The following is a 12,687-nucleotide window of genomic DNA, read 5'->3' on the forward strand; positions in this document are numbered from 1 at the left end:
CCCCCAGCTGTTACAAAACTACAATTCCCATGAGGCATTTCAAGGGTGACAGTTACAGGCATGACTCCCACAGGCAGAGGTATGATGGAACTTGTAGTTCTGCAACAGCTGGAGGGCCACCGGTTTGAGAGCCCTATCGGGAACAGTGACATTTAACCAATTCAGTTCAGCAGCTTCTTACCATAGCAATTTCTGGATCCACAATCCTCATGACCACCTGTGCTTGAAGGAGAGCATATGCCAACTGTGGGTTCTGCAGCAGCATGTTCCGAGCTTCCTGAGGACTGTTCTGCACACACAACTGTATAAAGAGAAAAAAAAAAAGTCAGTTTAAAAAGGTTTCCAATATCCTGAAGCTTTATTTCACCCTCACCCTGTGGACAAGCTGAAATATATATATATATATATATATATATATATATATACACACACACACACACACACACACACACACACATATATATATATACATACAAGTTAAAATCCATATTTCTTGCTAGAAAATTACTTGGAACCCCCAAACATTATATATATTTTTTTAGCAGAGACTCTAGAGAATAAAACGGTGATTGTTGCAATATTTTATGTCACACGCTATTTGCGCAGCGGTGTTTTAAACGCAACTTTTTGGGAAAATGTACACTTTCATGAATTAAAAAAAAAACGAAACAGTAAAATTAGCCCAATTATTTTATATAATGTGAAAGATAATGTTACGCCGAGTAAATAGATACTAAACATGTCACACTTTATATTTGCACGCACTCGTGGAATGACGACAAATTACGGTACCTAAAAATCTCAATAGGCGAAGCTTAAAATTTTTTTTCGGTTACCAGGTTAGAGTTACATTTATCTAGTGCTAAAGTTATTGCTCTCGCTCTGACGATCGCGACAATAACTCACATGTGTGAACACCGTTTACATATGCGGGCGCGACTTCCGTATGCGTTTTCTATGCTGCGTGAGCTCGCTGGGACGGGGGCGCTTTAAATTATTATTTTTTTCTTATTTTAAAATTAATAAATTGTTTAAAAAAATAAAATTGATCACTTATTGCTGTCACAAGGAATGTAAACATCCCTTGTGACAGTAGTAGGTGGTGACAGGTACTCTTAATGGAGGGATCGGGGGTCTAAAAGACCCCCGATCCCTCCTTTACACTTCAAAGTATTCAGATCGCCGTTTTCGGCGATTCTGAAAACTGTATATATTTTTAAATCCGGCGCCATTGACAGCCGAGTAAACTAGAAGTGACTTCATGACGTCGCTTCCGTGTTTACAATTAGGAGACTGGAATGAAGCCGCTTACGGCTTCATTCCAGTCCCACCCTAGCCACCAGAAGCGGCAGATTGTGCATAAGTGCTCCCGATTGAACGGGAGCCGCGGTAAGAGAGGCGGGAGTTGGAGGGAGGGGGGCGGGCGTCCCCTCCCGCTCTTCCGGCATAACAGCCGAGCGGCTTTTAGCCGCATCGGTTGTTATGGCTGGAAAGCCAATCGCCCGCTCTGAAAACCGGTACCGGGATGATGCCTGCAGGTGTGGGCATCATCCTGGTATAACCCGCGGAAGCAGAGTACGCACATCTGCGTACGCCCAGCGGCAAGGGGTTAATATTCTCCCCCTTAATCTTGACCCCTTGCCCTCTTCTCTTTCCTCAGACCCCTTACCTAGCCCTCCCCTTCTCCTCCAACCCCCTGCCTTCCACCTCTTCCCCCACCCCTGCTCTACTCCTCTCTTTATACACTTTGGCCTCCCCCTTCTCCTCCCATCACTAGCCTCCTCCCCCTCTTTCCAGTTTTAAGGCTTAACTGAACAGGCTGAAGATTTAAGTCGATTACTATGAATAGCTGCTCCAAATTCTGTTTGCTCCAGTTTTGATAGATCCCTCCCCAAACAACGTGTGGAAAAGAAGCACGCTGATAGGAGACAGAAAAGTGAACAGAGAGATGAGCTCCACAGTCTGCTGCTGCTCTCTCGCCATCCAGTCAACAGGATGGGAGTGGAGAGATGACACCCTTTTATTTTATAACTCAGTGGTGCCATCGGCCTGAGTGTGCCGAGTGAGGCGTGTGAAATATTAACCTCTTATCCAACCTTGTCCTTGTCTAATATTAGTTTGAGCCACCCATCATCACATTTCAAGTGGTTCACATAGTTTGAAAAAAAAAAAAAAAGAAAAGAAAATTCTATTTATATAAAATATATATATATATTTTCACCTAAAACAAAACATTCAACTCGAGCTAAATGAACTCCGTTCTACTCACCTTCATTTGTTTCATGAGTTCAAACATCTGTTCGGGGGGTAAACTGGCAACGGCTCGGCTTATAGACTCCGGCGCATCCTCTGGAGACACTGGATCGCCATACGGGGACTCTATTATGGGGGCACCGGTTCCTAAACCTAGAGAAAAAACAAAACAAAACAAAAACAAGATAAAAGCCCGCTCAATTACAAGGTGCTGGTACGGATTACAGACAACAATGAACCATCAAAAGCAAACTCAAAATTCCCAGAGGACAGTCCATCATTGCTTTGTACAAACTCAACCACCGCTACTGTCTGCATCCACCGTTATATTTTGCCGCAGGAATCGGCTGAATTCTTGCCACAGCCGCAACATTTTGCAGTGTGAACGAGCCTGAAGGCCTCTCTGACATGGGTCAAGCTGCTGACTTTTGATCCACAATGGATTCTTCTGTCAGCAGCAACAGTAAGGGTAAAAAAAGTATATGATCCCCTGCTGATTTTCTACTTTTGCCCACTGACAAAGAAATGATCGGTCTATAATTTTAATGGTTGGTTTATTTTTGAGAGGCAGAATAACAAAAATATCCAGAAAAAACGCATTTCAAAAGTTATAAATTAATTTGCATTTTAATGAGTGAAATAAGTATTTGACACCTTCGCAAAACATGACTTCGTAGTTGGTGGAGAAACCCCTTGTTGGAAATCAGAGGTCAGATGTTTCTTGGAGTTAGCCACCAGGTTTGCACACATCTCAGGAGGGATTTTGTCCTCTCTGCAGATCCTCTCCAAGTCATTAAGGTTTCCAGGCTGCCGTTTGGTAACTCGGACCTTCAGCTCCCACCACATATATTTTCTATGGGATTAAGGTCTGGAGACTGGCCACTCCAGGACATTAATGTGCTTCTTCTTGAGCCACACCCTTGTTGCCTTGGCCTTGTGTTTTGGGTCATTGTCATGCTGGAATACCCATCCATGACCCATCTTCAATGCCCCGACTGAGGGAAGGAGGTTCTCATCCAAGATTTGATTGTACATGGCCCCGTCCATCGTCCCTTTGATGGGGTGAAGTTGTCCTGTCCCCTTAGCAGAAAAACACTCCCAAAGCTTAATGTTTCCACCTCCATGTATGACGGTGGGGGATGGTGTTCTTGGCGTCATAGCCAGCATTCCTCCTCTTCCAAACACAGAGAGTTGAGTTGATGCCAAAGAGCTCGATTTTGGTCTCCTCTGACCTCAACACTTTCACCCAGTTCTCCTCTGTATCATTCAGATGTTCATTAGCAAACCTCAGACCGACCTGTACATGTTCTTTCCTGAGCAGGGGGACCTTGCGGATGCTGCAGGATTTCAGTTCTTCACAGTGTAGTGTGTTACCAATTGTTTTCTTGGTGACTATGGTCCAAGCTGAGATCATTGACAAGATCCTCCCATGTAGTTCTGAGTGGATCCCTCACCGTTCTCATGATCATTGAAACTCCACAAGGCGAGATCTTGTATGGAGCCCCAGACCGAGGGAGAATGACAGATAGTTTTGTGTTTCTTCCATTTGCGAATAATCGCACCAACTGTTGTCACCCTCTCACCAAGCTGCTTGGTGATGGTCTTGTAGCCCATTCCAACCTTGTGTAGATCTACAATCTTCTCCCTGACATCTTCAGACAGCTCTTTGGTCTTGGCCATGGTGGAGAGACTGGGATCTGATTGATTGCTTCTGTGAACAGGCGTCTTTTATACAGGTAACAAGCTGAGATTAGGAGCACTCTCTTTAAGACACCTGGAAGCCAGAAATCTTGTTGATTGATACTGGATCAAATACTTATTGCACTCATTAAAATGCAAAATCAATTTATAACTTTTTTGAAATGCGTTTTTAATGGAGATTTTTGTTGTTATTCTGTCTCTCACTGTTATAATAAACCGACCATTAAAATTATAGACTGATCGTTTCTTTGTCAGTGGGGTAAACTTACAAAAATCAGCACCCGATCAAATACTTTTTTCCCCTCACTGTAGATGAAAGACTAAGCCCAACTGCAGTCTCTATGACTCTGGAAGGCCCGGGCACGACGTGATGACGGAAGTAAACATTGCCGGGGACTCGGCTGGAAAGCCCGAGATCGTTAATAATAATAATAATAATAATAATAATTATTATTATTATTTGATCTCAGGCTTTCCAGCCTAGAGGAGAGATGTCTTATAGACCCCACATCTCTCCATAAAGAGGACCTGTCACCCACCATTCCTATTACAGGGGATGTTTACATTCCTTCTAAATAGGAATAAAAGTGATCAAAATTATTTTTTCAAAAAGGGAATGTGTAAAAAAATAAAAAAATAAATAAATAAATAAATCAACAAAAATAATAATAATAGTATACCACAAATATAGTGAAATACAAACAAAGTAAAGTGACCAACTTTTTAGCTCCTCCTTGTTCTTCTCGCTGGCTGCGTTGTCCACTCGCAGAGCGCGCCCGCTGAACTCCCTCCCGTTTAAATTGCGCATGGCGCTGAGGGCCGTCTCTTGGTCTTGGTATTCACAGAAGCCATAGCCTTTGGGTTTTCCAGTTTCTCTGTCATACACCAACCTGAAACAATCCAAAAGATTTGCACGGGTGAGTTTAATTTTCTTGCAGTAACCACTTCAGCCCCGGAAGGTTTTACCCCCTTACTGACCAGGCCATTTTTGCGAAAACGCCACTGCGTTGCTTTAACTGACAACTGCTCAGCCGTGCGACGCTGTATCAAAATAAAACCGATATCCTTTTTTTTCCCCCACAAATAGCTTTCTTTTGGTGGTATTTGATCACCTAATCTGGCTACACTAGTGAGGCTGCACCGATGAGGCTGAACTGATGAGGTAGCACTAGTTGGCACTGATAGGTGGCACTGCATAGCAGCAGTGCCTCTCCCTGTTCATGACCAGTGTCTTGCTATTACAAGCCAGTGATCAGCTTTTTTCCCCTCCACGCTCACCCTTACAGATTTTCACTTTAACGAGGAAGGAGGATTAAAGTGGAACTAAACTCTCTCAAGTAATATGAACGGATTTTAATCCTTATGCTGCTAGTGTCAGTAAATTGATAGGAAGGTATATTATATTTACTTGTTTTATACTTTTTTCCATGACTTTCTGGTTTCTGGCCTAGCCAAAATGATGTCATATATCCCAGGAGTCTTCAAGAGGGGAGGAGGGGTTTTCTCAGCTAAGCACACCCTCGTGCCTGCATGCCTGAGCTAGTTACTTTCTGGTTTCTAGCTTAGGCCAAAATTATGTCACACAACCCAGGAAGGTTGTGTGACACAACCCACACAATCTTCACGGAAGGAGGGGCTTTCTCAGCTAAGCACACCCTCCTGGCTGTGTTCCGTCAGATTAGGCAACCCGTCAGAATTGGTAAAGGAAGTGACGTTTCGTCGCCACCATCTTGCTACACCCCGCACTCCTCCATCATAAGGATGCAGTGAGAAGGGGGCACTTATTTTTAAAAGTAAACGCAGCTTAGAAGGTCAAATACAGCAATTAGAAGTCTGTCTGTTTAGATGTTGCATTTTAAAAGCAGCGGCAAACCTGCTGATCTCACAGGTTTGCTAATCTGACAGAACACCTCTGCTTTTATAATTCAACATGTAAACCATGGGGTGCTCAACCTGCGGCCCTCCAGCTGTTGCCAAACTACCCATCATACCTCTGCCTTTGGGAGTCATGCTTGTAACGGTCATCTTTGCAATGCCTCATGGGACTTGTAGTTCTGAAACAGCCGGAGGGTCGCAGGTTAAGCCCCCATGATGTAAAACAGTCCAATGGATTTCCGAATATGTATTTCACCTTATATGCTCTGTTTCCTGTTAAAAATAACTGAAATGCAAAACTCCAGTGGGTGTAACAAGATGTCCACCTGCCCCCTTCTCGGCGTATCCTTACTGTGGAGGAGTGCGGGGTGTGCAAGATGGTGGCAACAGAACATCACTTCTGTTTAGGGATGCACCGAAATGCCCTTTTTGGCAATTTGCCGAAAGAGAAAAACGTCCGATAATGGAGCCGAAAATGGGGCGTGGCCTGGGTGGGGACGGGGCTCCCCCACCCGGCCCTGGTGCCGCCCATCATGGGGGTGTCCTGTAGCGCAGGAGAGCCGCCTCCGCCACCTGTTTAATAACAGCGTCGGGAACATCACAGCTTTCATTTCAATAGCTGTGCGTTCCCGGCCGCGCCGCCACACACAGCCCCTCCCCCTTGTCCGGGCACTTTGATAGACAGATCACCCGCAGGATTGGACGGATGATCTGTCTATCAAAGTGTCCGGACAAGGGGGAGGGGCCGTGTGTAACGGTGCGGCCGAGAACACACAGCTATTGAAATGAAAGCTGTGATGTTCCCGGCGCTGTGATCAAACAGGCGGCGGAGGCGGCTCTCCTCTCCCCTTCACGCTCTGGCTGCAAAAAAGGGGGCACCTCCTGTACCACAGCCCCAGTCCCTGACCCTCTCCTGTACCACGGCCCCAGTCCCTGACCCTCTCCTGTACCACGGCCCCAGTCCCTGACCCTCTCCTGTACCACGGCCCCAGTCCCTGACCCTCTCCTGTACCACGGCCCCAGTCCCTGACCCTCTCCTGTACCACGGCCCCAGTCCCTGACCCTCTCCTGTACCACGGCCCCAGTCCCTGACCCTCTCCTGTACCACGGCCCCAGTCCCTGACCCTCTCCTGTACCACGGCCCCAGTCCCTGACCCTCTCCTGTACCACGGCCCCAGTCCCTGACCCTCTCCTGTACCACGGCCCCAGTCCCTGACCCTCTCCTGTACCACGGCCCCAGTCCCTGACCCTCTCCTGTACCACGGCCCCAGTCCCTGACCCTCTCCTGTACCACGGCCCCAGTCCCTGACCCTCTCCTGTACCACGGCCCCAGTCCCTGACCCTCTCCTGTACCACGGCCCCAGTCCCTGACCCTCTCCTGTACCACGGCCCCAGTCCCTGACCCTCTCCTGTACCACGGCCCCAGTCCCTGACCCTCTCCTGTACCACGGCCCCAGTCCCTGACCCTCTCCTGTACCACGGCCCCAGTCCCTGACCCTCTCCTGTACCACGGCCCCAGTCCCTGACCCTCTCCTGTACCACGGCCCCAGTCCCTGACGCTCTCCTGTACCACGGCCCCAGTCCCTGACCCTCTCCTGTACCACGGCCCCAGTCCCTGACCATCTCCTGTACCACGGCCCCAGTCCCTGACCATCTCCTGTACCAAGGCCCCAGTCCCTGACCATCTCCTGTACCAAGGCCCCAGTCCCTGACCATCTCCTGTACCACGGCCCCAGTCCCTGACCATCTCCTGTACCACGGCCCCAGTCCCTGACCATCTCCTGTACCACGGCCCCAGTCCCTGACCATCTCCTGTACCACGGCCCCAGTCCCTGACCATCTCCTGTACCACGGCCCCAGTCCCTGACCATCTCCTGTACCACGGCCCCAGTCCCTGACCATCTCCTGTACCACGGCCCCAGTCCCTGACCATCTCCTGTACCACGGCCCCAGTCCCTGACCATCTCCTGTACCACGGCCCCAGTCCCTGACCATCTCCTGTACCACGGCCCCAGTCCCTGACCATCTCCTGTACCACGGCCCCAGTCCCTGACCATCTCCTGTACCACGGCCCCAGTCCCTGACCATCTCCTGTACCACGGCCCCAGTCCCTGACCATCTCCTGTACCACGTCCCCAGTCCCTGACCATCTCCTGTACCACGTCCCCAGTCCCTGACCATCTCCTGTACCACGTCCCCAGTCCCTGACCATCTCCTGTACCACGTCCCCAGTCCCTGACCATCTCCTGTACCACGTCCCCAGTCCCTGACCATCTCCTGTACCACGGCCCCAATCCCTGACCATCTCCTGTACCACGTCCCCAGTCCCTGACCATCTCCTGTACCACGTCCCATGTCTCTGACCATCTCCTGTACAAAAATATTTTTTTTTAAATATGTTTCGGTATCGGTTTCGGCACCAAAAAACCCATTCGGTGCACCCCTACTTCTGTTACCATTTCTGATGGGTCACCATATCTGAGCTATTTACTGAGATATGGAGGTCTTACATCCCAGGAGTCTTCATGGGAGGAGGGGCTTATATAGCTAAACACACCCTCCTGCGTGCATGCCTGGGCTAAGGGCAGATGGATTCCAGGAAGTAAATGCCACACGAATCATCTGCCCTTCCTCAAGAAGTGCCAGAAAAAGCGCGGTTGAGAAGTGGTTAAAGAGGAGATCCGGCCAAAATATGACTTAAGATAAAAATTCCCCTACAACACTCATGCCACGTGCAATGTAACAAAGATATGCTGTAAACTATGCCCAGTTTTCTATTCGTACAGCATAATTTTCTTACTTTGTGAAGTTCCTGCACAGTGTGACACATCTCCAGTGTGAGCATCTAAATCCACAGTGTCCCCCTTCCTGGATTCCGTGCATGCTGGTTACCCAGCATGCACCTGCCAATCTCACGGTAAGCTTGCCAAAATTTTCCATAGACGCCAATGTTAAATGTTACGGGAGCCACGCCATGCCAAGCTAACCAAGAATTTCCATAGACGCCAATGTTAAATGTTATGGGAGCAGGGCCATGCCAAGCTGACCAAGATCTCCTAGGAGCCAATACAAAATGACATCCGCGGCCATGGCTGCTAAAGGAGGAGGTGAAATTACATATAGGCTTAAATCAGGTAAGTGAAAAAAAAAAAAAAAAAAAACTACTACTACTAATAATAATAATAATAAATTGCCAATTCACTTTAAGAATGCACATTAGTGCTAAATAGTGAGGAGTTAAAAATGTGGGTGGAACTCCGACTGAAAAATAAATAAATAAATCCAGTCCAAAAAAAAATAAATACTGACCTTTACCTAAACACCAACGCTGGCACTGACCTAGATCAAGGTATTTTTTTAATTTTCTTTTTTTTGGTCTCTCTCTCTCTCTCTCTTACAAGGCCAGGGAATGATACAATGCATCTCTCTCGTCCAGTCACAGAAACAAAAAACAAAACACAGGGACGGGCTTCACAGTGACTGATTACCGTGACAGCCAATCAGAGGCTATCACAGAAATCAGGTGACCAGGAAACCAGCCAATGCGAGCCCCACGATCATTAGAATGGGGTCCAGGGCTCTCTGTGAGACCCCAGCCCCTGTGCTGGGAGTGATGCTGCATGTCCACGTTTGCCTGTTCACATAGCACAGCCTGTGGTAGGGCGCCGGCGTTGCAGCCGCCACCATGTGCCTTACCAATGGATACTTTTCTATCACCAATAGTGAGATACTTTACCTGAAACTGACTACAGGCCCCACTTCAGAGAAGATATCCTTCAGCTGCTCCTCTGTGGCCTCATAGGGAATATTTCCAACTGTGGGAGGAAAGAGGAAATGATTAGTAGGGATAAAAGGAAATAGAATGAGGAAATGTTATTCCATGTCTACCCAAATCTTAACTGCAAGCCCCCCCCAAGTATTACCACTATAACATTTCACCTTGTGGAATCCCCCCCCCCCCCCAAGGGTATTAAAACATAGGCCCTGTTCTGATCTGTGGCCACACTGTGCAACAAAAGCACTTTTTTTTATGTTTCTGATGGCTGTCAGCTCCTCCCCAGGCAGAAGCCCAATTTATGGGACTTCCTGTTATGGAGATACAGCACAGCACTGGTGACCATCTAGATTTTTGGTATAAAGCAGCAGTGGGCTCTGTGCTGGGTTTGTTCAAATATACACAGATGCCTTGAGCTGACCCCCGCCCCCATATCCTTGTATCTGGGGGGGGGGGGGGGTAGAAGCACCATCACCCATGCTAGCTCAGGTCTGATAGGGGGAGGGCCCATGGAGGAGGAGCTCACACAAGGGCCCTTGTCCATTATACACTTGGTGCCACATTGAGGAGGAGCTCGCATAGGGTCCCATCTCCATTATATACTGGGGGCCCCATGGAGGAGCTCACACAGGGGGCCCCACGGAGGAGGAGCCCATCTCCATTATATACTGTGGGCCCCATGGATGAGGAGCTCACACAGGGGCCCATAACCATTATACACGGGGGTCCCATGGGAGAAGCAGCTCATACAAGGGCCCATCTCCATTATATACTGGGGGCCCATGGAGGGGGAGGTAACACAGGGGCCCATCTGCATTATATAATGGGGCCCCATGGAAGAGGAGGAGCTCACACAGGGGCCCATCTCCATTATACAATGGGGGCCCCACGGAGGAGGAGCTCAGTACCACACTGCTCTATGGATAGAACTCAGTCCACCGAACAATGAAAACCCCTCCCCTGCTCACCGAACACCGATCTCAGGGATCTGTCCACCGCCGGGTCCCGCACACTCAGAGCCGCCATCATCATGAACACACAGAGAAGACACCGCGGTCCGACACACAAATCCTTCCGACTCAAAACTTCCTGTGCACACGTGTGACCATCCCTACGCCACTTCCGGGCGACTTGCCACAAGGTTCCGGAACTAAAGTGTCCCCCTACGCCTCAGACTGAGAGAAGAGGAGAGGGTAGCACACTGACCAGGTCTGTGTATGGACCATGAGGGGGTGCGTGTATGAGAGACCCCCCCCTCCTCCTCCGGGTCTTCTTCTCTATTACCCACTTCCTCCCCCCCTTTATCTAAACCCCCCCCCCCTCCTCCTCTTCCTTCTCTCTCCCCCTCCTCCTCTTCCTTCTCTCTCCCCCCTCCTCCTCTTCCTTCTCTCTCCCCCCTCCTCCTCTTCCTTCTCTCTCCCCCCTCCTCCTTCCTCTCTCTCTCCCCCTCCTCCTCTTCCTTCTCTCTCCCCCCTCCTCCTCTTCCTTCTTCTCCCCCCCTCCTCCTCTTTCCTTCCTCTCTCTCCCTTCTCCCCCCCCTCCCTCCTCCACTTCCTTCTCTCTTCCCTTTCTTTCTCCCCCCCCTCCTCCTCCCCTCCTCCTCTTCCTTCTCTCTCCCTTTCTCCCCCCCTCCTCCTCTTCCTTCTCTCTCCCTTTCTCCCCCCCCTCCTCCTCTTCCTTCTCTCTCCCTTTCTCCCCCCCCTCCTCCTCTTCCTTCTCTCTCCCTTTCTCCCCCCCCCTCCTCTTCCTTCTCTCTCCCTTTCTCCCCCCCTCCTCCTCTTCCTTCTCTCTCCCTTTCTCCCCCCCCTCCTCCTCTTCCTTCTCTCTCCCTTTCTCCCCCCCTCCTCCTCTTCCTCTATCCCCCCCTCCTCCTCTTCCTCCTATCCCCCCCTCCTCCTCTTCCTCCTATCCCCCCCTCCTCTCTTCTCCTCTATCCCCCCTCCTCCTCTTCCTCCTATCCCCCCCTCCTCCTCTTCCTTCTCTATCCCCCCCTCCTCCTCTTCCTTCTCCTATCCCCCCCTCCTCCTCTTCCTTCTCTATCCCCCCTCCTCCTCTTCCTTCTCTATCCCCCCCTCCTCCTCTTCCTTCTCTATCCCCTCCTCCTCCTCTTCCTTCTCTATCCCCCCTCCTCCTCTTCCTTCTCTATCCCCCCCCTCCTCCTCTTCCTTCTCTATCCCCCCCCTCCTCCTCTTCCTTCTCTATCCCCCCCTCCTCCTCTTCCTTCTCTATCCCCCCTCCTCCTCTTCCTTCTCTATCCCCCCCTCCTCCTCTTCCTTCTCTATCCCCCCCTCCTCCTCTTCCTTCTCTATCCCCCCTCCTCCTCTTCCTTCTCTATCCCCCCCTCCTCCTCTTCCTTCTCTATCCCCCCCCTCCTCCTCTTCCTTCTCTATCCCCCCCTCCTCCTCTTCCTTCTCTTCCTCCCCTCCTCCTTCTCTATCCCCCTCCTCCTCCTCTCTCCCCCCCCTCCTCCTCCTCTCCCCCCCTCCTCCTCCTCTCTCCCCCCCCTCCGCCTCTCTCCCCCCCCTCCTCCTCCTCTCTCCCCCCCCCCCTCCTCCTCCTCTCTCCCCCCTCCCTCCTCCTCTCTCCCCCCCCCCTCCTCCTCCTCTCCCCCCCCCCCCTCCTCCTCCTCTCTCCCCCCTCCTCCTCCTCTCTCCCCCCCCCTCCTCCTCCTCTCTCCCCCCCTCCTCCTCCTCTCTCCCCCCCCTCCTCCTCCTCTCTCCCCCCCTCCTCCTCCTCTCTCTCCCCCCCCCTCCTCCTCCTCTCTCCCCCCCCCCCTCCTCCTCCTCTCTCTCCCCCCCCTCCTCCTCCTCTCTCTCCCCCCCCTCCTCCTCCTCTCTCTCCCCCCCCCCTCCTCCTCCTCTCTCTCCCCCCCCTCCTCCTCCTCTCTCTCCCCCCCTCCTCCTCCTCTCTCTCTCCCCCCCCCTCCTCCTCCTCTCTCTCTCCCCCCCCCTCCTCCTCCTCTCTCTCTCCCCCCCCTCCTCCTCCTCTCTCTCTCCCCCCCCCTCCTCCTCCTCTCTCTCCCCCCCCTCCTCCTCCTCTCTCTCCCCCCCCTCCTCCTCCTCTCTCCCCCCCTCCTCCTCCTC

At 50.8% G+C, this 12,687-nt stretch overlaps 2 protein-coding genes across 3 annotated transcripts in view; one reads left to right on the top strand and one right to left on the bottom strand.

The window, feature by feature from the left end:
* The window catches only part of CSTF2 (cleavage stimulation factor subunit 2), a gene marked incomplete at its 3' end in the record, with an annotated part of 32,890 nt that extends 22,187 nt beyond the window's left edge, over positions 1-10,703 (bottom strand). For both annotated transcript variants that reach the window (XM_077470833.1, XM_077470768.1), the window contains 5 exon segments: positions 182-301; positions 2,270-2,406; positions 4,675-4,844; positions 9,566-9,644; positions 10,573-10,703. In XM_077470833.1, the coding sequence (XP_077326959.1) occupies positions 182-301; positions 2,270-2,406; positions 4,675-4,844; positions 9,566-9,644; positions 10,573-10,636 (570 nt within the window).
* Positions 10,676-12,687, top strand: part of TYW2 (tRNA wybutosine-synthesizing protein 2) — a 36,347-nt gene continuing 34,335 nt past the window's right edge. Inside the window, exon 1 of the mRNA XM_077470945.1 lies at positions 10,676-10,813. The gene's annotated coding sequence lies outside the window, so the exon portion shown is untranslated. The remainder of the gene's footprint in view (positions 10,814-12,687) is intronic.

This window comes from Lithobates pipiens, unplaced genomic scaffold (genome assembly GCF_037356315.1).
Source record: "Lithobates pipiens isolate NorthernLeopardFrog02 unplaced genomic scaffold, aLitPip1_a1.2 Scaffold_1, whole genome shotgun sequence".
NCBI lineage: Eukaryota > Metazoa > Chordata > Amphibia > Anura > Ranidae > Lithobates > Lithobates pipiens.